Source organism: Eptatretus burgeri, unplaced genomic scaffold (assembly GCF_056783735.1).
Source record: "Eptatretus burgeri isolate ZD-2024b unplaced genomic scaffold, Ebu_testis_v1 Ebu_testis_scaffold_682, whole genome shotgun sequence".
Lineage (NCBI taxonomy): Eukaryota > Metazoa > Chordata > Myxini > Myxiniformes > Myxinidae > Eptatretus > Eptatretus burgeri.
The window spans coordinates 3,944-30,004 of record NW_028222631.1 but is presented as its reverse complement, the minus strand read 5'-3'; the positions used below and the strand labels follow the sequence as shown (position 1 = coordinate 30,004).

Genomic DNA, 26,061 nt, shown 5'->3' with positions numbered 1-26,061 from the left:
TGCCCATGAAGGCAGACGTGGTGTCACACCCAGTCAAGCTGTGGAATATTGGTAGACACCGGGACGCACGATATCCAAGTTTTGAACAAATGTCGTTGACTTTGGAGTACGTGAAGTTCTTTCCCATTCTGAAGGTGACCCATAGAACCCAGATCCGGACAGCGACTCAGAAGCTTGTGAAACAGTCTTTTAATGAAGCATTTTTGAACAGGAGGCCTTTTATGACTTCATTTGGCACAGGGTTAAAATTTACATTGGCAAAGTTTACAAGTCAATGAAGCATCATCGAGAAATTTTACAAAAGTAAAACGGTAGCAACTTGATTTCGAACAGATGGACAGGAGGTCGGACCACATTATTTTCATGGCATAAAATTGGTTGGAAACCCAGACGAAATTTGCGCGATAAGGAAGGAGAAACAAACGCTATTCTCAGAAAATACTTCATGAGGAGTGTTCTCCGCAACAGGCCTAAAATTCACGGCCTGGGGTGTGGGGAGACCGACTGACGATGGATGGCACGGTGGGCTGCAGCAGTCGGTGATAAAAGCAACACAATGCACGTCAGGATGCAAGGAGTGACCAGATTATTCCAAATCTATCAAAATGAATGTTCATTAATGAGCGAAATCTGATAAATGTCACGATACGGTCACGTTAGTCGTCTATTCTGAGCAAAAATGATCGAGAAAACTTCGAATTTCCAACTTACCCATGTGTAAGCCGCCATTTTGTTGCAAGTTGTCCCATCCTCCAGCGGGAAAAAGGAGCACGATTTGGACGTGGTCATGTCGTCCCGGCGCGATTTTTCTTTCGCTTTCAAAAACCACAAAAATCTCTTGTCCGGGCTCGCCTTCTAAATTTGTATTTAATCGTCTGAAGAAGCCGTATGCCAAGTTTGACACTTTTGTCATAAAAATTAATGTTTTCATGTCAAGCGACAACATTGAAGGTTTCGGTCATGTTCTTGCCCCGTTTTGCGAAAGACAGCAGCATCATCTGCAATGCTGATGATACCTGGGCATTGCTCGAGAATTTGGTATATCTTGACCTGCAAGACGTCCTGGGACATCACAAGTCCAAATGGCATTCACTGGAAGCAGTAACCACCACATGACGAGTTGAAGATCACGAGTAGCTGGGAGGGATGATAAAGCTTAATGAACCAGGATCCAATTTTGGCATCCATCTTGGAGAAAACGATTGAGCCTGCAAACTTATGAGTCAGCTCTTCGAGCGTGGGAATATGGTGGTGGGACGTCTTGGTGGCGTGATTCAAGTCTTTTGGGTCCAAACATAGTCTAAGTTCGCCATTTGTTTTCTACATGCAGATGAGACTGCTGACCCAGTTTGTAGGCTCGTCGACCTTCCGTATGTTGCCCTGTCTCAGCATTCTGTCCAGTTCTGATTTTACTTAGTCTGTCATCTGGTTGGAGCATCTACATAGTGCATGTATTACAGGGGGCACCCTGGGGTCTACTACGTCGTGATACTGGCCTTTGAAATAGCTGATATTATTAAATTAGTCTGGATAAGTGACCAGCAGGTTGTCCAATGTGTGAATTGGCTTGTCAGTTGCACAGTTTTCCTTCAGCAAGCAGTGGAGGGTGACTGGTTGAAGGTCCCTACAGGCGGACAGGCCAAGGATTGCAGGGCCAGCGGCGTTGACAATTAAAAACTCAGCGTCAACCCACTGGGTATTCCATTTCTTGCAGGGGGCCAATCAGGGTGCCGAATTTGCAAACTGTTGTAGGCTGTTAATATTGTCTGGGCTTTCTCTTGAACATAGCCAGGCAGCGGCAGCCCAGATGAGTTGATGTTTTGGGGATACATTGGCCTGTATATCTGAGGGGGGAAAGGTATTGCTCTCTGCCCCAGTGTTGACCTTGACCCTCAGGGAGTGAATACCGGCTTGGCCAGATTGTGAAATTGCCAAGTAACTGAAAATCTCTCACTGGGAAATGATGGTCTGGCTGTAGATTTTAATGGTGGTGAAGCTCAACATGTTGCAGTCCTTGTTGAGTTCTTCATCTCTCCCCAGGGTGTGGATGGGCTTTCAGTTGAAGGATCTTTGCCCTTTGGTTCCCAGGGCAAACCAAGCTGTTAGTTGCAGTTCACTCGGACTGGGTGAACTTCTGCATGTGAGTGACAGAGTCCTCATGTGCCTGACATATTTCCAGGACTTTGTCCAATGTGAGAGTTTCGTTCTTCACAAGGAGCTCTTTCTGCAGCTCCTGATACAGTGTCCCCGCAATAAGCTGTTCTATTATGCACTCATCCGCCTTTGGGGTCTAGAACTTGCATTTGCTCACTTGCCGGTGGCATCTCGAGATGAAATTGTCCATTGTTTCATCATCGTCCTGCTTGAATCGATGTAGGCAGAAACGAGTCACACGGTAATTGGCCTGGGGTTTCAGTTGAGTTTCAAAGCGCGACCAAATCACTGCTGGCATCAGTGTTCAGCCTTGCGCCATGAGTGTTATCAAGGCCCAACAAACTGTAGCATATCAACCCTTCCTCATCTGATAGGAGGTGAATGTGGTCTATTTTTCACCTGCTACATCCTTCACAGAAAAGTACAGTTGGGTATGCTTCCTGAAAAGCTCGAAGGCTTCGCCGAGTTCGGCGCTGGTTTAATCCGTGCATGGCATGATGGGCGTGTCCGCCATTGTGCACTTGGCCAATAATCCCAATATGGGGTTCCAATCAGGTTCGTAGTTTCCCCTTTGGCTGCCGCCATGTAATAAGATGGCTCCACGTCTCATGGTAGGAGATCAACAGCTTTAATGAACAGCATGGGCATGCAATGTCACTCGGCACGGTATCCCACCGTCGCCCCACACAGATTCACTGCCGTGCTCCGCTTCCGCTCCCACATGCCCTGCTCCCTTGCCAGGGGCTGCGGTTTACAGCTCATATGACAGACACCAGTATAAAAGCCCATCAAAAATGATGGGTTGGAATCACTTTATTCCAAAATTTTCAACATTGGAAGATATGATGCTTCAATTCGTAGCAAGGAAAACCGTTGTTTGAAAACATTACCTGTACAAATGTGATCATATTTTCTTTATCTTCCAGGACACTGCAACTCAAAGTGGTGGTACATGGACCGGTGCCGGTACGGGAGTCATCGACTGCCGGTCCGCGGCTCGTTTCCAGTTTCACTTTATCATAATATATAACATGTAATGTATGAAATGAAAATGTATAAAATCTTGAAAAATAATATATTTAAGCCGCCAAATTTAAAATACAAGAGAGAGAGAGAAGTCTGTCAACGTTGGAAGTTATGCCAGAACCGAACGTGAAGGTAATATGTGAATTTCAGCAGAGTTGCCAGACGGTGCGCTTTTGTTTTGCCAAAATGGGTGTGATTATAATTGTACAGTTGCCATGAAAGTTTTAAAATATTCGTATTGTTTCTTTATATTTTAGAAAAACTGTTGAAAACTCCTAATACCAACAGTAGTTAAGTTATTCGTGTGATATGGTTCTAGGAACCGTCAGCATCCAAACATACAGTTGTCCCAAAGTCAGTTATGCCATTAAGTACAAGTGTAGACAGATCCCTTCCTTGTGTTTAGTGGGTAGAGACTGGGGTGCGTTGCGATGTTTTTTTAGTTAGGGTAATAAATCTTTATATCCCATCCCCCATCACGATCCACTGTCCACCTGCATCTCAGGAACCTCGTGTTTCCGAGGCAAAATCTTGCAGCAGTTCCAGTTCCTCGGCTTCCCCAAACATTCCAATTTCTTCTTGGCTGTACCACCGTTCACCTTCCTCAAACACGCGTGGAGTGGGCGGGCTTTCTCGGCCTGGCCGAGATTCCGCCCAGAAAGGGGCGAACCCATGAAGGACCTGTCCAATCGGGATTCTTGGTATTTCATTATAATTTTGCGCGCATTGTCTGTGGGACTCAGGTAAAGGTTGGAAAATAACATAGGTTTAATGGAAATATTGATTTTTGAAGCTATTATCACGAGAGGTTGTTTCATGATCTTTTGTTTCGAATTTTATTGTATTGTTGATTTTTAGCTCGCCTGTTCGAGGAACAGAGAGCAATAGCGATACCCCCGGCGTGAGCGTGAGCGTCAGCGTGAAAATGTTAAAGTTTTTGGTGCAAGTTATTTGGAAGCTTGCCATTCATTTAATATGTGTACTCGGATGCTGATATTTGGCATGGAGGTTCCTTTGGGGTATATTATTATCCCACCCCCTGGAAGGAGGGAGCGGGATATTGTAATCGTCCGGTTTGTTTGTCTGTTTGTTTCTCTGTCTGTCTGTTAGCAAATTTACGGCAAAACGGCTTCAGCAAACACTATCAAATTTAATCCACAGGTGGGCAATGAACTTTAGACGACCCCATTAACTTTTGGGTCCAATTGGATCAAAGGTCAAGGTCAAGGTCACGAAAAGATCAAAATCGTTTTTCGCTCATAACTTCGTCAAAAATGGTTTAATTGACTTCAAACTAAGACTAAATTATTCCTTATAATCAACATTCAGGTTAAGGATGTATCAAATTTAAATTTGATCCCCAAAATAACTTTATGCCTTAAATGGGTGGGATTTGTTGTGCCTGGCACCACTTGTTGATGTTGTGAAGTTGAAATTAAAAAATAAAGTTTTTTACTTTCAAATGTTTTTATCTGCCACACTATTTTTTACTGATTACAATATACAAATACATATTGGTTCACGAAAAAAATAAGTGACCACGAGATTCGTTATTGTTGTGTGTCTGTCTGTCTATCTGTCTGTCTGTCCCGAGCATAGCTCCGTGGGTTTTGATCCAATCCTGACAAAATTTTGGTGGGAGGTTTATATCATGATCTCGTTGTGTTTTCCTGAAAATGGGCGTGGTGTGCCCATTATGGGCGGAGCCGCGCCGAAAAAACATGTTTTTAGGGGGTAGCCGATTTCAATTTGCATCTTCTCCAAGGGGGTTTGTCGAATCTGATGGGTTTCGGTATTTGGTTAGCACAATGGCACCTGCATTGCCCCACAGAGCTCGATTTTTCATTTTCGTCACAAGGTCACGAACTTCGAAAATTGCGAATTTTGACGTAAAAAATTTATTCTCCGAGGGATTTGTCGAATCTGGCAGGGGTTTTGGTATTTGGTGAGCCCAATGGCACCTGCATAGCCCCACAGAGCTCGATTTTTCATTTTCATCCCAAGGTCAAGGCCACAAGGTCACAAACTTAGAAAATTGCGAATTGTGTTTTTAGGGGATAGCCGATTTCAATTTGCATCTTCTCCGAGGGTGTTTGTCGAATATGGCAGGGGTTTCGGTATTTGGTTAGCCCAATGGCACCTGCATAGCCCCATGGAGCTCAATTTTTCATTTTCGTCCCAAGGTCAAGGTCACAAGGTCACGAACTTAGAAAATTTCGAATTTTGACATAAAAATCATACGACCGCCCAAACTTTGAGAGCGAGGATGACAATATTTTTTATGCATAATCTTGAGGTCATTCCCCACCTAAAGTCTTGAAACAATTTTGCTCTATCTCAAACACCTTGCCCGTGGCGCTCCCTTCAAGTTTGTTTTTACTCTGATTTCATCAAAGTATGGATAATCCGAATGGTGCGAAATGCCATATAGCCTATATGACGTTATATTGTTTCTGGAATGTTCCAGAGGAAGGTTTGCACCAAAGGTCATAATCCTTGACCTTTGACCTTTGAGGTCACAAAGGTCAAATTTTCAAAGTTGTGGGAATCGAACCGGGTTTCCGACCTTCTTCGACGAACTAACTCCAATAAGCTCGAGCACGTATCCTGTTTCCTTATTTTAATGTCCACAACATTGTTTTGTGACCTTTAAAGGTTATGCAAAGGTCAAATTTTTAAAAGTTGTTGAACGAAACCGGGTTTTCGACATTTTGCAGCTGATAACCTGTCACTCGTGCCACATCATGTTGATCATTTTTATAACTTGGTCAAACATTATCACATTATCTCATCCTTGACTTCTGAAACAATCTACATCGTCAAATACCGCTCGTGAACCATCGTCGTCTTCAGACTTGCATTGCTTTAAAATTATTTGGATCAGACTTCACTGCAATGCTTTATAAAAAATATTATTAGATGTCTTTTAAAAATGATAAATGTATAAACAGGCAAGCATTGGGTGGCTTTGACACCAACTCGCTGGTTTATATTCTATTTGCACTGATTCTACGATATACAGTTCAAATATTAGCTCAAATATTACAAATAAGCATTATTTCAGTCCATCATTCCAGGGTTATGGAATTTATGTCAATTATTTTTATCTCTAATTTACAGATGGTGAAGCGAGGCCCAATGGACATGTTTATAAAGCCGAGAAATTCGGTTGCTGACCACACAAGTAATTCTGAATCAAATGACGGTGATGTAAATGAAGCTGAAGTGTTGCCGGCAAAAATAATTAGTACGAGCTTTACTCGGAAATATGACTCCTCATACATTCAATTCGGTTTTGTAGCCACGAATGATGGGGAGTGCCAAAACTGCAGTGTGTTATTTGTGGAGATGTGTTGGCTAACGACTCAATGAAGCCGTCAAACCTCAAGAGGCATTGAAATAAAAAACATAAAGAAATGAGTTCAAAGTCAAAAGAGTTCTTTGAAAGAAAGCATGTTGATTTAAAAGGCCGTCAGAAACAGATCTGTGAAGTGTCACACATAAATACTTGTGCTTTGCAGGCTTCTTATAAAGTAGCACTTCGAGTTGCTCAGGCTAAAAAGCCATACACAATCAGTGAGACGCTAGTGATAGGCTGTAGTAAAGATGTCTGCATGGAAATGCTGGGTGAGGTGGCTGCAAGGAAAGTGGCTCAGGTGCCACTTTCAAATGACACTATAGCTCAACGAATTAACGATCTGGCTCAGGATATGGAAGATCAACTCATAGGACAGATTCAGTTCGCAAAGTACTTTTCTTTGCAGCTTGATGAATGCACAGACATTGTTAATATGGCAATTGTGATGGTGTATGTGCACTTTGAACATGAGGGTGATTTGAAGGAAGAGTTTTTTTTCTCTGCTTCACTACCAACAAAAACAACTAGTTCTGAAGTGTTCAAGACTGAGCGACTACATCGTTAACAAATGTGGGTTGGATATGAAGTTTTGCGTCGGTGTATGTTCTGATGGCGCTGCCGCAATGATAGGACGGCATTCAGGAGTGGTTACCCAGATCAGGGCGCTTGCCCCAGAATGGAAGTCAATGCACTGCTTCCTTCACCGAGAAAGTCTTGCAACAAAAAAAATGTCAATTGAACTAAACAGTGTGCTCAGCGAGGTTGTAAAACTTGTGAATCATGTAAAAGACAAATGCTCTAAATTTGAGACGATTCGCTGCATTATGTGATGATATGGGAGCTGATCATAAACAGCTCCTGTTGCATGCCGATGTACGTTGGTTATCAAGGGCAAAAGTCCTGTCAAGAGTATTTGAACTACGAAACGAACTGGCCGAGTTTCTTCAGGACAAAAAACCAAAATGGTCACAATTGTTCCGAGATGTGAATTGGCGAGCCAAGCCGGCTTATTTGGCTGATATCTTTGTCATCTTTAATGATCTCAACACCTCCATGCAGGGAAGGATGGCTTCGTGTTTTACAATGGCAGACAAGATCAACGGAAAAAAAACGAAAGCTCGAAGCATGGAAGAGTCGAGTGTCAATAGATTGTTATGACATGTTTCACCAATTAGCGGCAGTCATCGCTGATGCAGGAGAAGACCTTAATGTTACATCTCTATGAAATGTCATCAGAGAACACTTGACGAATTTGGCAGAAAGTTTTCAGCATTACTTTCCAGAAGAAGAAGATCCACGGAAAGGGGATGAATGGATCCGAAATCCATTTATGCCATTGAGAGATGACTTAGGTGTCACTATGGAGGATAAATTGTTGGAGCTGTCTGCTGACGAAGGATTGAAGAGGAGTTTCAAAACTACAACAGCACTTGCTTCTTTTTGGATAAAAGTGAAAGCAGAATATCCTAAGCTTACTGAAATTGCTCTGAAAACTCTTCTCCCATTTCCTTCAACCTACCTCAGCGAGACTGGCTTCTCAACGATGAGCATCATTAAGACAAAGTAAACGAATAGTGTGGACATTCATTCTCCATTGCACGTGGCACTGTCCTCAATTGAATCATGATTGGATAAGCTGACAAAGAAGGTGCAGGCTCACCTTTCACATGAGTAAAAGTTCAGGATTTAACATGCCTATATCATCAATTTCAGATTTTAACATAACGACATTTTCAAAGTTGTCTTCAATGTAATGTTACCGATTTCCTTTCAATCTTTCTTTTTATGTCTTTATTCACTGGAGTTTAAGATAACTAAAATATATTATTTTTTCAACCGACCTTATTCCTTATAATTTTTCATTTTTTTACTTATGTACTGGTATACATATGTTTATAATATCTATGTTTGAAGGCTGAGCTCGTCTGATTTTTTTTATATATTTTGTTAATATTGTAATACTGTATTACTCGTTGACAAAATATATATCAAAAAATGTGTCAACTTTTATTATATTCATTATATTTTTATATTTTGCCTGTAAAATTAATATTACTACGGATGTTCAAACAATATTTTCTCGGATCATAAACAAATAATAATATGGCACAAATATGGTACCGGTCCCTGGCACATTGGAAAAAAAAACAACCGGTCCGCCACATCAGAGTTTGAGAAGCACTGCTGTAAGGGACCCGTGCCTTTCGGACCTCTCCGAGAAGCAAGATCTACATTCCGGGTGTTCGGTGGAGCCGAATCTACTGCTCCACCTTTGGTCGTGCTCGCCGCCGACACTCGGCCCCACAACAATACCATCCGTCGCTTTGCTGATGGGAATACGAAGAGGTGGGGCAGAGAGACAGGGGTGGGGGGAGGGAGGGGGAGAGAGGAACGGCGGAAGAGAGGGGGGGCAGAGTGTGGAGAGGGGGACAGAGAGAGGGAAGGCGGAGGGGGGTGAGAAGAGTGGGTGGGACGAAAGAGAAAGAAAGGTGGGAGACAGCAAATAAGACCAAGGCTTACCTTGCCGTGTTTAACCCCCCGGAGATCTTTGACTGGTCGAGGGTTAAACATGACCATCACCGCCGCGCCTCAACACAAAGTGCCATTTCCTGTGTGTTTTGTATTTTACGGCGATGGCTCCGCTTCACACAGGGGCAACAAAGGTTTCATCGGCTTGATCTGTGTCCTCAACCAGATAGGATGGACAACCGACGGAAGTACAACACAATGACTGAGATTGCAGGTACTGGAGAGCAGAATGCAGTCATTGTTGCTGTATTTACTTCTTGTCTTGCTTTTTTCTGTTGAGTTATGGATGCTCTGGATGCAGCTTTCGCATGTCATTTTTGTCAAGTTCGCTTGGTGTACATTTCCTCAGTTTGGTGGGAGCCATCTTCCTGCAAAATAAAGGGGGGAGACGGGGGGGGAGGAAAGCGAGGAAGGCGGGAGGAGAGCGACGCCTCACCACACGTCGCAATACACTCCGTGAGGTTGGGGAGGGGAGGGAGAGAGAGAGAGAGGAGGTATCTATATATATATAAAAAATATATATATATATATATATATATATATATATATATATATATATATATATATATATATATATATATATGCATATAAAACGATTTGGTTTTCCTCAAGCTGCCTGGCAATGTGCTGTCGACCTAACTCCCATATCTTCTCTGACAAGAAAGTGGCACCATTTTCATGAATGTCAGTCTCAGTGAGATCAGCTGAATTTTGAAATGATTGAAAGTCCACCAACTAATTTTGGATGAAGACAAGATCCAAGTCGTTGACTTAAGCCTGAGCAGGCATTTTCCCTTGTTTTCGAGCACGATCACAGGTTTTGCAGATCCAGAAATTTCTCTTCACAATGGTGTGCATAAACTTGGGTAGAAAGTCTTCCTGAGGTCCTTTGCTCCACTTACTGATGTTGAGTTGCTATACCGTTTGTCAGTACATTCAACGATGACAGCATAAACCTACGTAGTCAGGACCTAGTTTGGAAGCAGCAATAAAAACCTCAGACACATGTGTTATACTTTCTGGACCAGAGTCTCCTCAACATTTCTTCATGGGACACCGAAAGCCACTTGACTGTGTTGGCCTGGACATCTCGTTGTATTTTTCCCTCTTTTTCCTGGTGAGACTTCTTGAACTGGTCTTCATTTTATCGATTCATCAAAAGTCACGAGAATGAACACCACCCCAGTGATATGGATTTTTTCATTATCAACAAGCATTTATGTTCACACAAATATCACACAAACAATATCACCTCAAATCAGTGATGGCAAAACAGATCACTTCAACCTTTTTCTTCTCACGCTTGTTCCCGAGGTTGACTGGAAGTGCTTGATGGAATGTCCACTTTTCCTGATAAACTCAGCATCTGGGTCCTGCATGCCATGACAACAGAATCACAAAGTTGCACCGACACACACACACACACACACACACACACACACACACACACACACACACACACACACACACACACACACACACACACACACACACACACACACACACACACACACACACACACGTACTGCAAGTGTTTGCCTCTGTCGAAGGTGAATGGAGGTTGTATTTTCACGCCTGTTTGTTTTCTTATCTGTGAGCAGGACATCTCAAAAGTTGGACGGATTCGGACAAAACCTGGTGGATGAGTTGGGTCACGTTATGTTTTTATAGCCTGAAGAAAGCAGTAGAAACGTCGGTACTGCCTGGAACTCCAATAGCAACCATTTCAATCCAAAGCTCAAGCAGCCTCCAATCCTTCCCTTCACAATGGCGTGATGACGTCATGCCATCATCCGCATAGCACGTGGCCATATAAATACAATGCGGCGAGACACCTTGTTCCCCTCTCTCCAAAACAAAAGATGCTAATACTCAGTTACAATGAAATAACAGCTCGATGACAATTAACTTAACTTCTACTCCTCGTGCAATCGTAGAGACACAGTATATCAAGCAGTCACGTCCACTGACAGTATCTTTAAATGGAAACGTATTAATCTTGGTATTCCATGTACAACACACTTCGTATCGAACATAATATCTCATCCAAACAGGCACACTCTGAACTCTGACAGGTCGATCAATGATGTCATTTCTTGGGAGAGCATTTACTTTTTCAAAATCACACCATTCAACACCAGAACCCTCCTGGTTGGGAAAAGGAGTTCCAGAGACTCCAGCTAATCGCTGAACGTGTGTGCCGCTCTGTGCCTGCTCGGCTGCAATTGTGCATCAATCACGAGGGAGGGCACTTTGAAAATTGCAAGTAAAACAGCTTGTTAAAGTTCCGTAATAATGTTTTCTTGAATAAATGGTGAGTGAAACATGTCATTCATTTATTTCTACCTTCTTGTACTCTGGAATAAAAATGGAAAACAATCGACTGACTGAAATCGGATGCTACTTCAGACTCACCCTGTATGTATGTGTATATATATATATATATATATATATATATATATATATATATATATATATATATATATATATATATATATATATACATACATACATACATCCAAACATACATACATCCAAACATGCAAACATATGTATATAAATAAATATATATATACATATCTCCACATACAGACATACATTTGTGCATTTAATTTGTGTTCCTTGTTGATTTGTTCATTATTTTTCCCTAATATGTGGTTAAGTGCAGCTACAGTTATGTTCGGTGTAAGAGTGACCGAAAATGTGCCATGGGAACGCATCCTTCCATTTTCACACTTCGACGGGAATATTTTGTCCGCTTTATGTTATGTTGTTGAATGTCGCAATTTCTGGGAATGCATCCATGATGTCAAAGGGAAACTTTCTGCAGTGTTTATTAAATTAACAATTTTGCAATTCATTTCAGAAAATATCAGACTTTGAAAAAAAAAAATCATTTTTGCAATTCAATGTCTTAAAATGGAGATACATCCATTCTGAGTGCAAGTCGAGTTGCCTGCCTTGCAGGAGAAAAATTGTCGACTTATACACCAAAAAAAGAGAGCAAATAATCTCTTATATTTTTGTAATTGTTCTCTCTCGTTCAATCCTGCATCTGCAATGTAAACAGCTGAGTTTACAAAAAGTAAATTTTCAGTGACATTTACAAGGGTTCATTCTCAGCGATAACTCGTGATTGAATCACAGCGAGATGGTCATTTGGACGATCGGGAATGCCGATAGTCATACTGTCCTCACTCTGTTAGTTTGGGGACATGGAAATAAACACCTGTCTTCTACCGCCCTCGTTTCTGATCTCCTCCCCCCTCCCCTGGTATCTACAGGGTGCATGCGGTCCACCACAACTCTCTTCTGTTCAAAGTCTCAAAATGAGGAATCACTGCTCACCTCTACTTTTTTTTCCTCCTCTTTTTGCCGCCTGTGTAACCAACTTCTGCATTTTTTTCGATCTCATGATTCACTCCAAGTCTTCAAGACTGCTGTTCTCCACCATCTCAAACCATCCCAAATCTTTTTCCTGTTTGAGTAGGGCAGACATTCACAGGGACACAAATTTGACAAATCGCCACAAGAAGAAAAGGTTAAACACAGAAAAATTGGACAAAAACACAAATAACACAGGGACGAAAAGATAATGGAGAGATCCAATGGATATGATATGGTCCGAAAACGGAGCTTTGATAAACCGTAAAGAGGCACTCCATGATCCAAGTCGAATGCACTCAGACCCGGAACCAGAAATTCATGTATATTTTGTCCAATCGTTACCCAGCTGTCTGATTATCAGTTTATGTTCTCCATCACCTTGCTCTTCCATGAGGCTTCATGTTACGGAGAAACGATATAAGAACAGAAGATATTTAAAAATAATAATAATAAGTAAAAAGGAGGGCTGCTTACCTTCAAAATAACATGTGGCGATTTTCTTCGAACCACGGGTGATTCACAATCTCCTGCAAAACAATGGATATGTTGGAATCAAAGATAAAGAAAATCAGGAAACTCCTCCACTTGTGAGCAATCGCATTTTCATCCACAATAACAGGAGGTCAGCAACCTCAGCATGTGTGAACATTTTTGTTCATGTCAATAAAATAGTTGAAAACATAATCAAACCCTCACCTGCATAGTGAGTCGTTCCAGAGGATCCTTCCGAAGCATCCCAGTCAGAAGGGAAACCAATGCCTCACTCGCAGAGGGTGGTGGGCTGTACACCACATTGTAGTCACTCTTGTCAGGTGACATCTGCAGAAAAGCAAAACCAATGTATTTGTGACAGAATCCTCAACCATCTTCACAATGGAACACATATTTATATGAATACCAGGGTTGTCGGGAGAGCGCATACCTCCGCCACACTATGCCTGATCCAGTGGAACATATCAGGCCCATTAATTTTTTGAAATATCATGCTATATCTCACTTTTATCCCCATCTCTCAAGAATGAAGAATCGCTTTAAAAATGAAAAAAAATATCGTATCCGGATCCGGAGTCCTATCTTTACCAAAATCAAATCTTCGTCCATGTCACACACCCAACCTGTCCACCAAGTTTCGTCTGAATCCGAATCTAACTTTTTGAGATGTCCTGCAACATATCAGTTTTGTCCCATTTCTCAATGGTAAAAAAATCACTTTTAAATTTCCAGTAGTCACGTCCAGATCTTCACCAAAATCTAATCAATTCGTCCAAGTCACACAACTAACCTGTCCAACAAATTTCATCCGAATGCGTCCGCAAGTTTTTGAGACAATGTGCACACAAACAAACAGATATACAGGGGTGAAAACATAACCAACTTCCACCTTTGGTGGGGAAGGTCACAAACACATTCCAAACAAGAACTCACTGATGCAATAACCATAACTTGACTGTAAACCAATAACATACATGTGATTCATCAAAAAAGTTATTCTGTAAAACAGAAAAAAAAAATTCAAAGCTGAAAAACAAACGCTCTCAACTCAATAACTGTATTTGAAGTCTTTGTGGGGTTATTGAGCCGAGGGTGAGAGAAGAGAGATCGAGGCCATTTATTCCTGAGACGTGAAACAACCTGCAACCCATGTCTTCAGAAAACAGACGTTTTGGAATGCCAGCCGCATTTTCCATTCAAATATCATGTGACTTTGCATGAACTTAGCTTTGACCATTGCACACACAATATCCTACTTCGTCAACTTGGTTGTGGGATAGCTTTGAAGGCCATAAAATACAAGTTGATGAGTCTTTCCTTGGTGTTGGGAAAGGAGGTGAACAGAGCACGCTGCACAGGCGTGAGCACAATACACTTGGCACCTACAGATGGTTTGAAGCCAAAGTTTGAGCGCAGACCAAAGAAAACTGGGAAAGGCCAGAATACCGAATTAATTTCGCTCAACTTTCCAATAATAATCCCTGGGAAACGATTTTCTATGAAAAAAACACGAGCTTGGGCTGTATTTGTTTGAAAGCTTTTCTCATCTCAGGCTTGAGAAAAAGAGGCTTACACAATCTCTAATCTCATCACATGCGGCGTATCAACAATGGACGAAATTGAAGATAATGAGAATGAAAATATTGTCCTGAACTTTGTATTGACTCAAACTTACAGTAAATTCTGTTTTCACCTCAATCACACAAGGGCCTCGGCTGACGTTCCACAGCAAGTGAAGGGTAGTTAGTGGTGGACGCTGACAACTAGTTAAATAGATTTGTGAAAGCTCAAATCTTTGACAAACAAAATGAAACGTCACCAAAATATGATCCAAATTTTCAGTGCATTGTGTTGAAATTACACATAAAAATTACCCCTGTGTGGGGGTGACGGTCATCTCTAAAATACCACAAGTTCTCAATGTTCAGTTATGACCGAAGACTACTGCGCAGTTTGGTTAAAGATGACTCGGCATTTTGGCGCGCGTGCATGAAATTATATTTTGAAAATAAATGCCGAGGTTTACATTTCGGGTTTTGAAACTTTTGCACCTTCGGCGGAAAATGTATAAATATACAAGGTGAGCTGCTATGCAATGACACCATTCACTAACTTTTACCATGCCCAGTAGAGAATATATTGCCTCCTGAAGGAAGGGCAGTTTTTGCAAACTTTGAAGTCATGTGACGCAAAAACGAAAGCGAAATTCAAAAATCCGTCCAGACCAAATTTAGATATTGTCCCATAGATTTATATGCCACAACCAAATTCAAGATCGCTTGAGAAATGTAGGAGGAGATAGATTTTGAAAATCGTCATTTTCGCATTTTTTGCCAACTTTGAAGTCACGTGACATGAAAACGAAAGCGAATATCGAAAATCCGGCCAGACCATATTTAGATATTGTCCCATAGATTCATATGCTACAATCAAATTCAAGATCGCTTGAGAAATGGCGGAGGAGATAGAATTTGAAAATCGTCATTTTCGCAACTTCAAAGGCCTCGTGACCTTGACCTTGACCTTCGGTGACCTTGAAAGTCATACCATCGTGTACGTCTCATCGACCTCTATCAGGATCACGAATGACCTGATCTCCCGCTTCAACTTCATTGTGAACGGACGGACGGACGGATCGAAGGACATTGACACTCATATTATTAGGTCATGCTCGAAGAGATGACCCAAAAAGAAGGGAAAACCAGCAATAAACAATAATTATAAAAGAGAACAGAAGAGAAGGATGAACCAATCATTTGTCTCGTTCCACAGTGTGGAAGAAAATAGATCATGCCTCCAAACAGGAATATCCAGTGGAACGTCCACTCGTCAAATTAAGAGATCTTTACATCAAAAGCATCGCCATGACCTGTGCTTCCATCATGGCATGTGAGGAACAAGCCAATCAACAACATCCCAGCTTCAAACCATCAGATATATCACAACAAAACATATCCTTCAACACAATACACCCTCAACACAACAATCCCGAACCAAACCCTCAACACTCCCTTCATTCAACACTCAACACAACCTCACAACCTCATAAAGAATACTCACTTCAACGATATTACGTCCATCAAAATGAAGTCCAACGAATAATGTCGTGTACAGGATACCAAGCGCCCACACGTCGATTGGGGGACCTTCACAGCCATTCTTTGAGATTTCTGGTGCCATATATCCAGGTGTGCCAAAGTAGCCACGAACCTTTTCACCGTGAATGAAAGATTGAGAAGAGCCAAAGTCGATGACCTTCACAAGCCCCCTGCTATAAAGCACGTTTAGAAGCTGGAGAATAAACAGAAATCAACATGTTAAAAACACATCAAACCGTTCATGATAAAGATCTAAATTTGTCTGATTTCACACAAAAGTAAAATGTGTGAAAAGAAAGATCCAAATTTGAGGGTTCTGTGTGGATTGAGACGAGGGATGGAAGAGTCGTTACCCCAAGCACACTAAGTGAAAAGCAGGATGAAGCAATTGCTTCATGTCTGTCTGTCCGTCCGTCCATCTTATCCGTTTATCATCGTTCGTTTATGATCGAGGAACAGCCGATGTAAATCAAGTGTTATATTTTGAACATGAATCGGTACATCATAAGAAAATGGGCGAAAGCCTGGAACTTATAACACACTTTTCTCCGAACATATTCTGTTCATACTTCCGAAATCTTTACATTATGTGTTCCATGTATTTACGCAGGTGATAGCAGATTCAAAAAATCGAATATAGAGAATTTTCAAAGAGGGAATCGATGACGTCACAATCAGCAGCGTTCGGCGGCAAACCGACGGCAAGGGGTCCCAGACGACGCGCTTTACTAAACTAGGTCCATGAGTTCAGGACGTTTGTTCAACTCAGCATTTACGACTTTTATCCTGCCATGTTGTTAATCTGTTTATGGAGGTAATACAGAAACGATGAATATGTCAAATTGTTCGTGTTACTCATCCGGCACGATGTGTCAAGGCCAACAATCTAAAGCGACCGGTCTCAAACGCTACCAAGAGCACCCAGACACACTACCAATATGAACTGAGCTGTTGAATGCGGCGCAAAACATCCAAAGAAACTCCCGTAACCGAGTATTGTGAACCGTCCTGCCCCGCTTACCCATTGTAGACGGCTATCTGTGAGTGAATATAAAGACAAGTCCACCGTTCTACCGTACGGTATTTTGGTTCTCAATTCATCCCAAGTCACGCATACACAGAGAGGAGACAATATTTTTACACTGTCTGCCTGCCTGGCAATCAAACAAAATTGGAAATCATTCCGAGCAGGAAACTTACTGTTTTTAAGGACATCATTATGGACGCATACAACAGGCACGAAGAAATAAAGTAACGTGTTAGATTGGGTGATGTAATAGCTGCTGGAGAAAATGGTGGTAAAACACAAAATTGAAAAAAACTCCAAGTTGAACACTGTGCATGGTATCGTGTTCCTTGAACTGTCCAGATAAGAATGTATATCAGGTTCCTGGTGTGAGGGAAGAGTAATAAAGAAAGGTTTGTAAAGAATTCAGAAAGGCTTGTGATAAGGGAAGAGTACTTATTGTGGATGATAATGTTGCGGTTCTCAGAACCGCGTGCATCCAACATAAAGTGGTCCCAAGACAGTTATTCCATTAATATACGTGTAGATAGTCCCTTTCCTTTTGTCTCGTGGGACAATAGGAGCGTGCGTTGTGAGGATATCGTAGCGAGGTTTGCTTACATCATTTCTTCGTCATTTCATTTCTAATTTCATTACTACTCTTCTTTTCTGATTATTCCTGAGGTAAATCTGAGCCAAGTGCACCCTTCACTGTGAGATGGGTCCTCAGCAAAGGCCAAGCAGGCATTACGCTGGACACCCCTCCATAGAAAGCACACTCAACATGACGCCCACGCTGCACGGAACACGTACGGAGGAGATGGAAGAAACAGCACCTTAGAAAGGACGTTCAAACACCACATGAGCATCGACAGCACAGAGCTCCTGTCCTCAAGCGATCCTTCAATCGAGGCCGATCAGAGAAAGGAAACACCACGCCACCTTTGCATGATACGGCGGCACATACTCTTAAACCCATTTCTGGACTAAGTATATCAATCAGGTTTCATCCCACGCAGACGACAGCAGAATCGGGCGAACACGAGCGCTGGTCATGTGCGTAATGGCGGATCTATGCACACTGAATGGAATGTGCTTGAAGGCAGACGAATGGACACATCTTACTGTCTGTGCATGGTTCGCCATAACGTCATACCTTGGGTCCTCGCTGGCGGCCGCGGAAGTTTCCCACAGATGGCGATTGTTTTCTTGCCTCTACGGCCAGCGAGGCTGAGATCGGGCGGAGGCATGTTGTGCAGCTTGGGCCGCGTGGCACACACGGAGCAGGCGCGTTGACCCGCGCTGGTCGGGGCGTCCGAGCAGGCATGAGGGACTCTCGGCCGGTCATAAGGGCATGGCCCGGGGGTTCGTGCAAGGCAATTCATGGCGTGGAGTTCGGTGTGGGTGATTCGAGTCATGTCGTGGAGTTCGGTGTGGGTGATTCGTGTCATGTCGTGAGGTCAGAGCGGGATATTTTTGCGGCGTGGGGTCATCTTGCCGGAAATGGAATGTTGCAGTTTCCGGCCATCGCGACCGGGCCGCGCAGGGGGTCGGGGCCACTTAGAGCGCCCGGTACGGGTGACGACACAACGCATCGGGGTGGCCCCCCGCTCCGCGCCGCGGGGCCTACAAAAGGTCCGAGCAGAGCCTTTGATCGCTCTCTTTCTCACCTCGCGCTCAAGCTGGACTTCGACTCCGCCTGCTGTCGTCATCACTTCGACTCCGACTCCTCTTCCCCACCCACACAACGCTGACTCCACCCACCCACCTGGCCCGCCTACCACTCCGTCCACTCGGTCTGACTCCATTCTCCCAACTTAAGCCCCTCCTTCACGCCCACGGTCTCGACGCGAGCAGCCCGACGCAACAGCCGACGCGCCAGCTGTCAGGGGCATACCACACCATGGATCATTCCCCCGGAACGTATTGGTGGCGCGTTCGGGCAATCAATTATACAAAGGTACCGAGAGACCGTAGCCTCAACTCCTCTCCTGTCTTGCTTCAATGCATCGGGTTTTCTGTGTCAGTGTGTGTGCGTGGGTGTGTGTCATGGTGCCTGTCAATTTAAGTTAGCCTGCAGAAGATTATTATTAATCTCATTTTCGTGTTCCGTCTGCTCTGCGTCCGCTTTCATAAGTTGCTTGTATATTGCCGCACCACACCTTTCTTCCCTATCTCTGCTTGCACACCCCAATAAATCTTTTGTTATCACCACAGACCTTACCTCGCCCCATTGTAAATAAGTGATGAAAAGAAATGTTCCCAGCTCGGTTTTCTCTTTTCTTTCATTGATCCAGCATGGTCCGAATCCTAGCTTAGCCGGGACTTTATTCCCAACAGTGTCGCTCATACTTGGCAGTGTCGCTCGGCTGCATTCGATCTGGTAAAGTGATCCGGTCCGGACAAGGCGTACCGAGGTCGTGTTCCCCGGTAATTAAATCACCTGATTAATTTGGTAACCCAGTTAACCCATAGACGGGAGGACGCTAGGTCACGCGGTTGAGTTATTGACGTCCACGGTCAGTTAAGCGGCCCGCCGCATCACGGAATTGTCCATGTGCGACGGCCGACGATTCCGGGGAGTCTGGTGGGTGCCGAGATAGCTTTTCCCCCTCGTGGTCTTCTCACCCGACCCCCAACAATATTAATTTGCCAGGGTGAGATTGGGTCCAAGAACAGGGAAAGAGCAGAACAGAGAGGAGTTTCTTGATCTAGTCCAGGATTGCTTTTTAATCCGGTTTGTCGAAAATCCCATGAGTAGGAGTGGAGTGCTGGACCTCTCATAAGGTAATATCCCTCATGAGCAGGTTGAGGAAGAACAGCATTTATGGACAGGTGACCATAACAGGGGGTGTGCAAGTGTATTCTGTAAGATGATTCAGAGATTGTAGAACGAGGTTATAAGACGTCAGGAGGCAAATTTTGAGTGCACGAGGAGAGAAGTGCCATAGATTGGGATAAAGTAACAGCGAGTTTAGTATCAGAGAAACGGGCAGCCTTCAAGGAGAAAATGCACAACAACATCTTCACAATGCCGACGTGAATATAGATATCAAAATTAAACACATTCCACCAATGGGTGGTTCTGTTTTTCACAGACTGCAACTAAACTGGAATGGATATTTAATTCTATTATCTTCCTTTCGAGTTATGTTGAGGGTTTCATTAATTGTGTAACGAGCACAAAAAGATCAGTGTGTGAAATAGGCACCCCCCCTCCCCCACCCATATAAACCTGCCACCTTTGTTGATCATTACCCAACAATATGAATTCTGTTCTTTCCTGCTCCCTCTACTAACCCACTTCCCTCACCCCCCATTCCGTCCTTTCTGTGCTGCATAAAAAATGGTTTTCGTTGCAGAGTTACACAGAAAGTATCGCAGACGACACTGGTATAGTTGGTTACCTTTATATCCCGATGCACGATGTTCAAACTGTGCAAATATGCAAAAGCAGAAGCCAGCTGGAAGGAGGAGAAAACATATTAAAACATGGAGCAGATTGTAATTGTTGAGATTTTACAATTTTGAGTTCAATTATATTTGGTGGTCATATTTCAAAACACGTCATCAACATCAGACTGATGCTAAAAGCTCTTTCAGCTCACCTGCTCCATGATATGCCACGCCTGGCTTTCTTCAAGTTTTCCCCACACAGCAAGTTGGCTAGAGAGTGAAGCTGCACACATCAAACAGAAACATACAAGGGCAAGACGATGAGATTTTTCATTTCTTAGAAAACACGAGTCCAGGAAAAGTTGTTTTGTTTTTGAAGATTTGGATGTTTTATTATTAAACACAAAACGATAAAGATGAAAACTGTTTGCAAAATCGAAGGTCCTGGAAGAGCAAGGGGACAGAAAAATTATTGAGGAAAGTTACCAAGGATGACATGAGATGGTGGTGCACCGCAAACTTGAAGTCTTGAAGGGGAGAATGTGATTGAATAGTTTCTCGAGGGCAGTTGCACAAATGTAAGAAAAGAGGAACAAAAGAGTCGAAGTGTGTGGAAAGTGAATACGTTTAGTTGAACCAGGAAGGGCTACTGGAAGAACTTGTCTGTACTGGAGGAACGGGAGATGGTCAGAGGGGTGAGGAGACAGGCGGAGCTCGACTGCAAAGGCTCAAATATTGAGCGTGAGACATGTTGCTCCATATGTGCAGAACAACATCCCGTCCTCTGGTTTTTTTCTCTTCCAGTTCAGTCGTTCCCTTGTTTGTGTCCAACTATGGTCCCACTGTGAATACGGTGTTACCCTCACTCTTCCAAGACCCCGTGTTCCTTTGATAGGCCACAGAAATGAAAGGAGTCAACCCATCTGCCATGTGAGAGGAACTGGCCATTTGTTTCAGCCTCATCACGTGATATGATGATAATGTTGAGCAATATATTCCACAGAATCCAGATCAGTTTGTGGTGCTGCCATCTCATCACCGGCGTGAGAGGTTGCAGAATCAAAAACGGATCTCCTGGATTCTGTGGAATATAAACCTCCCAATACATCTCCATTGCACGATGCAGAAACACTTTATAGACGACGAGTTTAAGGAATTATTTGGAATGATGGAGTCTGCAGCTCAGTTTGGAAACAGCTTTTATTTATGATCCCCATCATGGCTGATGTTGAGGCCTAAAAAAATCAAGACTCTGAACCACTTCTCGTGTCTGACTAAATTATTAATCTGCTCAAGTAAAAATGAACTTCATGGACAAAAACTGGATTTTCAGCAAAATGAGTCAGAAAGCTCACCTCCATTCACATACTCCAGAATGAGGAGCACTCTGTTAAACGCCGGACTTTCATGGACGTCAATCAACTTCCCTGTGTGGAAACAAGACAGTGGAGCACAAGTTAAGATGATGTAAGAAACTCACCAAAGGTGAAGCATCTTAAAACAACATGAACATGCAAATTTAGTGTGACCCTGCAAATGAGAAGTAGTCAACAGGTGAGGATCAATGTGGTCCTTCACCATTCATGATCACATCTGTAAATATTTGGGCAACACCCACCACTCATCAGGAAATCGATAAAATAAGTATGGGTGTTTGTTGCATGGGCAGTGAATGTATGAATCCCAATTAGTGAAGAGTGGACGAAGGTTTGAAGCAAACTGATGAGAATTATTGCGATAAGACGACTCCAGGTCGCCACTCCGATGCATGATATGATTAAGTGGAAGCGACATTTCTATTGAAGACCATGCAATCTAAAAGGGAGCTGACAGGATTGCCTGAAGCCATAGATGTACGCAGACTCGCCTTGAAGCTGTCTCGCCTGGGTTTGAAACTCGGCCCAGCTTTAAACTGTCATCCTGGTGTTTCCCAGGCACAGTGATTCAATGTGTGTGTGCCATCCCTTGGACGGATGTTAAACTGGAATTCCATCTACCAGAATTAGATGGTGGGCGTTAAAGACCCTACATTTTCCGAGCTATCGCCAGCACCCTGGCCAAATTACAGATTCCTGCTCCAACTACTGCTGGGAAGGCAATGGTAAACCATCCAAGTATAACCTTTGCTCAGGAAGGTGCTGAAGCAGCACCAGCATTTTGTGACAAAGTATGAAGAGACGGATCAAAAAGGATGTTTTTGCAAACTTGAACTTTGATTTTGTTTGAGTTTAACAAAAGTGAAATTGTTGACTGATAAGTGAGAAATTCATGCCACAAAAGCAATTTGTCACCTTTTTTGTTCCGACTGCGATAAATTTGAGTGAAATCTGTACTTACGAATGTTTTTATGATTTAGTGACTTCATCATCTCAGCTTCTTTCCGGAGCTACAAAAGAAAAGAATATTTTTAAAATTCTTTAAAAAGAAAGAGAAAAGAGGAAAAGAAAATTGAACAAATTCATTCCAGAAGATGTATGAAGGTTAACTTACCCTCATTGCTCTCACCACAACATTGTTACTCGCACAGAGAGACTCAGCCTTAAGTGCCAATAAGCATTAAATATCTATCAGAGATAAAAGATCTACCAGGACAGTTCAGAGGTAAATTAAACTGTATTGGTTCAGCAGTTAAAACAACATCATCTCCATGTTCACAGAACTTACTTCTTTGACACCTTTCACATAAATTGCTTCCTTCACAATCACCTGAAAGAGATGACAAGAGGTCACATGAGAAGATCTTGGTTACAATGTGGGAAAGCGAGTAAAATATATGAAATCGGTGTATCGTGATTTACAATGATTGTATCAATTTATAGAGAGGTCCAAAGAGGAGCTAAAAGACAGAAAGGAACTTTACATCGATGGACGATGAAAAGGAGAGTAGGTAGACTATTGAATGCTTCATGTGACCAATGACATGATAGGTGGAAAACTTTTTGTTCTTCATGGATAGGTGATAACACCTGTAAAGTTTTGCCTCGATCTGTTCAGCCATTACGGAGAAGAAGATTTTCAGACTGATCGGATAAAGCATTCGACGCACGCAATTATGATGTCCTAACAACGCCACCAATGACATTATCAAAATATCATACATATTTCCCATGTGGAGTACTTGACATGTGATACATTCCACTTTTTGTCCATGGAGCAGTTTCGGAGAAACAGAGGTCCCAATTTTTCCCTTTTTCCAAACATGGCTGCCACAACACATGACCTATGACATCATAATTGTCATTAAAACATTTTGAGTCGCACCTGTGGTGAAAATTGTGTCGATCAGATAAGCAATTGGAGAGAAAACTAGCACAGACGGACGGACAACCCAAAAACAATACATCCGGATACTTCATCAGTTGAGGAATCACAATGATAGGAAGGAAGGAGCTGCTTCAATGGGTTTTCCCCATTATTTTTACTGAGATTTCTGACAGCCAGCCATCATCTGTCACTAATTACATGTTACGTGTCCATTGTCATCACATCTATGATGTAATCTTCTCCAGGAATGATGTGGGGCTGACAAGTCTCAAGAAAAAGCAAATTTCATTGAAACAGAAATGAGGGAGACAAATTCAGATGGAGGAGAATGTCCCGATTCCTTTGCTCTCATTCTTCTTCTGTGTGTCCCTCTGTCACACCCCTCAAAACTGCTGTCTGTGTTTTCCCCTGTGTGCTGCTTCGATCTCTCATGAGCTGTTCCAGCTCCTAGAAGGTGAAAGGAAGACACAGGAAGTATACCACAATGTTGTACCTCTTCTTCAGAGTAGACGTTCTTTGCTTTGTAGACGACTCCACAACCCCCCTCTCCAATTTTGGAGATAATCTCCCAGTTCCCGATCTGAAAACAGGCACAAACACAGCTTGACAACAGTCCTTTGGGAAAATAAGAGAAATAATGAAGTCGTGTTTCAATGATTATTTCACATTAACTCAATAATCATCATCAGATTCATGTACCATACTTGAGGCAGAGAGTTGGTGCTGCTGAAGCAGTTACAAGGCCACAATGCTGGTAAAGTCACCACTCCGGCTCAGGAAGTCAGGGAAAGAATTTAAAATTTGTTCATGGTGCCGGCAATAGTTCGCCTACTCTTCACGAAGGACAGCGTGGGATCATTAACGTCCACCGACTCATCCAGACAGATGAGGTTCCTCGTCGAACGTCCATCCGAGGGACGGCACACACATTGATGATTCACCCTCCCTATAAAACACCAGGATGAGAGTTTTTGCTGGCAACACAGCTGGAGATTCAATCCTCGGCTTGAGAGCTCAGAGAGGAGTGTGCATACCTCCAGACAATCCTGTTTACCTCTCATCAACGACTCCAATAAATCTCATTCGAACTAAAAAGGAGGAAATTATTGCTATCATAAATAAATAAGTAATACCCCGATTTACGTCGTCACGTCATTACCACCACTATCTAACTTGTGTCAACTCAACTCACATTTATGTTGCTGTAAAAAGCCACACCTTTAATTCTCAAACGTTTTCAGAACTTACAAGACTGATAAAGATGTCAGAATACATCATTAAAGTATGAAATCGGGAGATCACAAAATTACCGAAACAAGTTCTGTACCGTACTTCAATATAACTGTTATTAATCAAAAATGGTAATATCATCGGTAAAAAGTGAAATATAATACTTGAAGTGGTGACGTTGGGAACGCAGCCCTCGCTTATTCCATTAATTCTTATGACAAAAATTGCTCGGATTTACGTCATTTCAATAATCGTCACACTTTTCAGGAACACTTCCTCGACGCAAACCAGGTCATAACTGTACAGTATAAAGATAATCCAATTTCTTGCTTACCACAACAGGCTTGTCCTCATTCGACTCACACTCCTTATGGTCAGCACTCTCATCTTTACTCTGACTGAGAGAAGATTCTGTGGAGTTGAGGCAAACATCATCTTCATCACCTTCACCATGACTGAGAGAAGATCCTGGAAAGAAGAGGCAAAATCACCATAAAACAGATATTGCGACACAAAAATATCAATGAACTGAATACCACCACGAAAGGTCGCAACCTCTTCGTGAAGAACAGCGTGGGATATTTAACGCCCACTGACTAATACCAGAAGACAGGACGCCCGTTTAATGTAAATCCGAGGGACGGCACACACATTGGTGAATGACCTTACTGATGAAACACAGGTATGACAGTTTATGGCTGGGTCAGGAATCAAAGTCAGGCCAGACAACTTGGAGGCAAGTGTGTGCACCTCAAGGCCATCGTGTCAGCCAGACAAAGCAACTGCGAGCATGAACAATCAAAATGGTTCCAGAACAGGCTTGAATAATGAGGAAAGATTAGAAGAAAACAAAAGCTGTTACATTCGAGATAGCATTAAATATCATGAAAACAAAAGTTTGTCCGGTGGACAGATGTGATCATTGCGCACTCTCTCCCAAGCCTCCTGACCTCAGCTTCACAGTCTGCCTTTGGAACTCACCTTTCTTTGCAGCAAGCCAGCTTTTCAATACCTCAATGGACACTTTCTCATGCACGTATCCACAGAGCATACTATGATGACAGTGAAAGTACTCAAACAGCACATGTCTGTGAGAGTCAAGAAACGCTTTCACTTTCATA

The 26,061-nt window shown here is 42.7% G+C and overlaps 1 protein-coding gene, 1 long non-coding RNA gene and 1 pseudogene across 2 annotated transcripts; 1 reads left to right on the top strand and 2 right to left on the bottom strand.

The window, feature by feature from the left end:
• The first annotated feature begins 960 nt into the window (after positions 1-960).
• Positions 961-8,213, top strand: LOC147007102 (SCAN domain-containing protein 3-like; annotated as a pseudogene).
• Positions 8,214-10,347: 2,134 nt separating this feature from the next.
• Positions 10,348-13,273, bottom strand: LOC147007101 (uncharacterized). Its single transcript, XR_015054404.1, has 4 exons — positions 13,151-13,273; positions 12,929-12,981; positions 12,416-12,545; positions 10,348-10,440 (listed from the first exon to the last, which is right to left on the bottom strand). It is a non-coding gene; the product is annotated as an uncharacterized LOC147007101 (long non-coding RNA).
• A 933-nt stretch (positions 13,274-14,206) lies between these two features.
• LOC147007100 (calcium/calmodulin-dependent protein kinase type 1B-like) lies at positions 14,207-25,416 on the bottom strand. Its single transcript, XM_085867552.1, has 9 exons — positions 25,275-25,416; positions 24,204-24,290; positions 23,111-23,152; positions 22,784-22,832; positions 21,802-21,873; positions 20,659-20,729; positions 20,458-20,514; positions 16,021-16,237; positions 14,207-14,373 (listed from the first exon to the last, which is right to left on the bottom strand). The coding sequence occupies exons 4-9, from the start codon at positions 22,812-22,814 to the stop codon at positions 14,207-14,209; spliced, it is 615 nt and encodes a 204-aa protein (XP_085723678.1). The 5' UTR covers positions 22,815-22,832; positions 23,111-23,152; positions 24,204-24,290; positions 25,275-25,416.
• Positions 25,417-26,061: the final 645 nt, after the last annotated feature.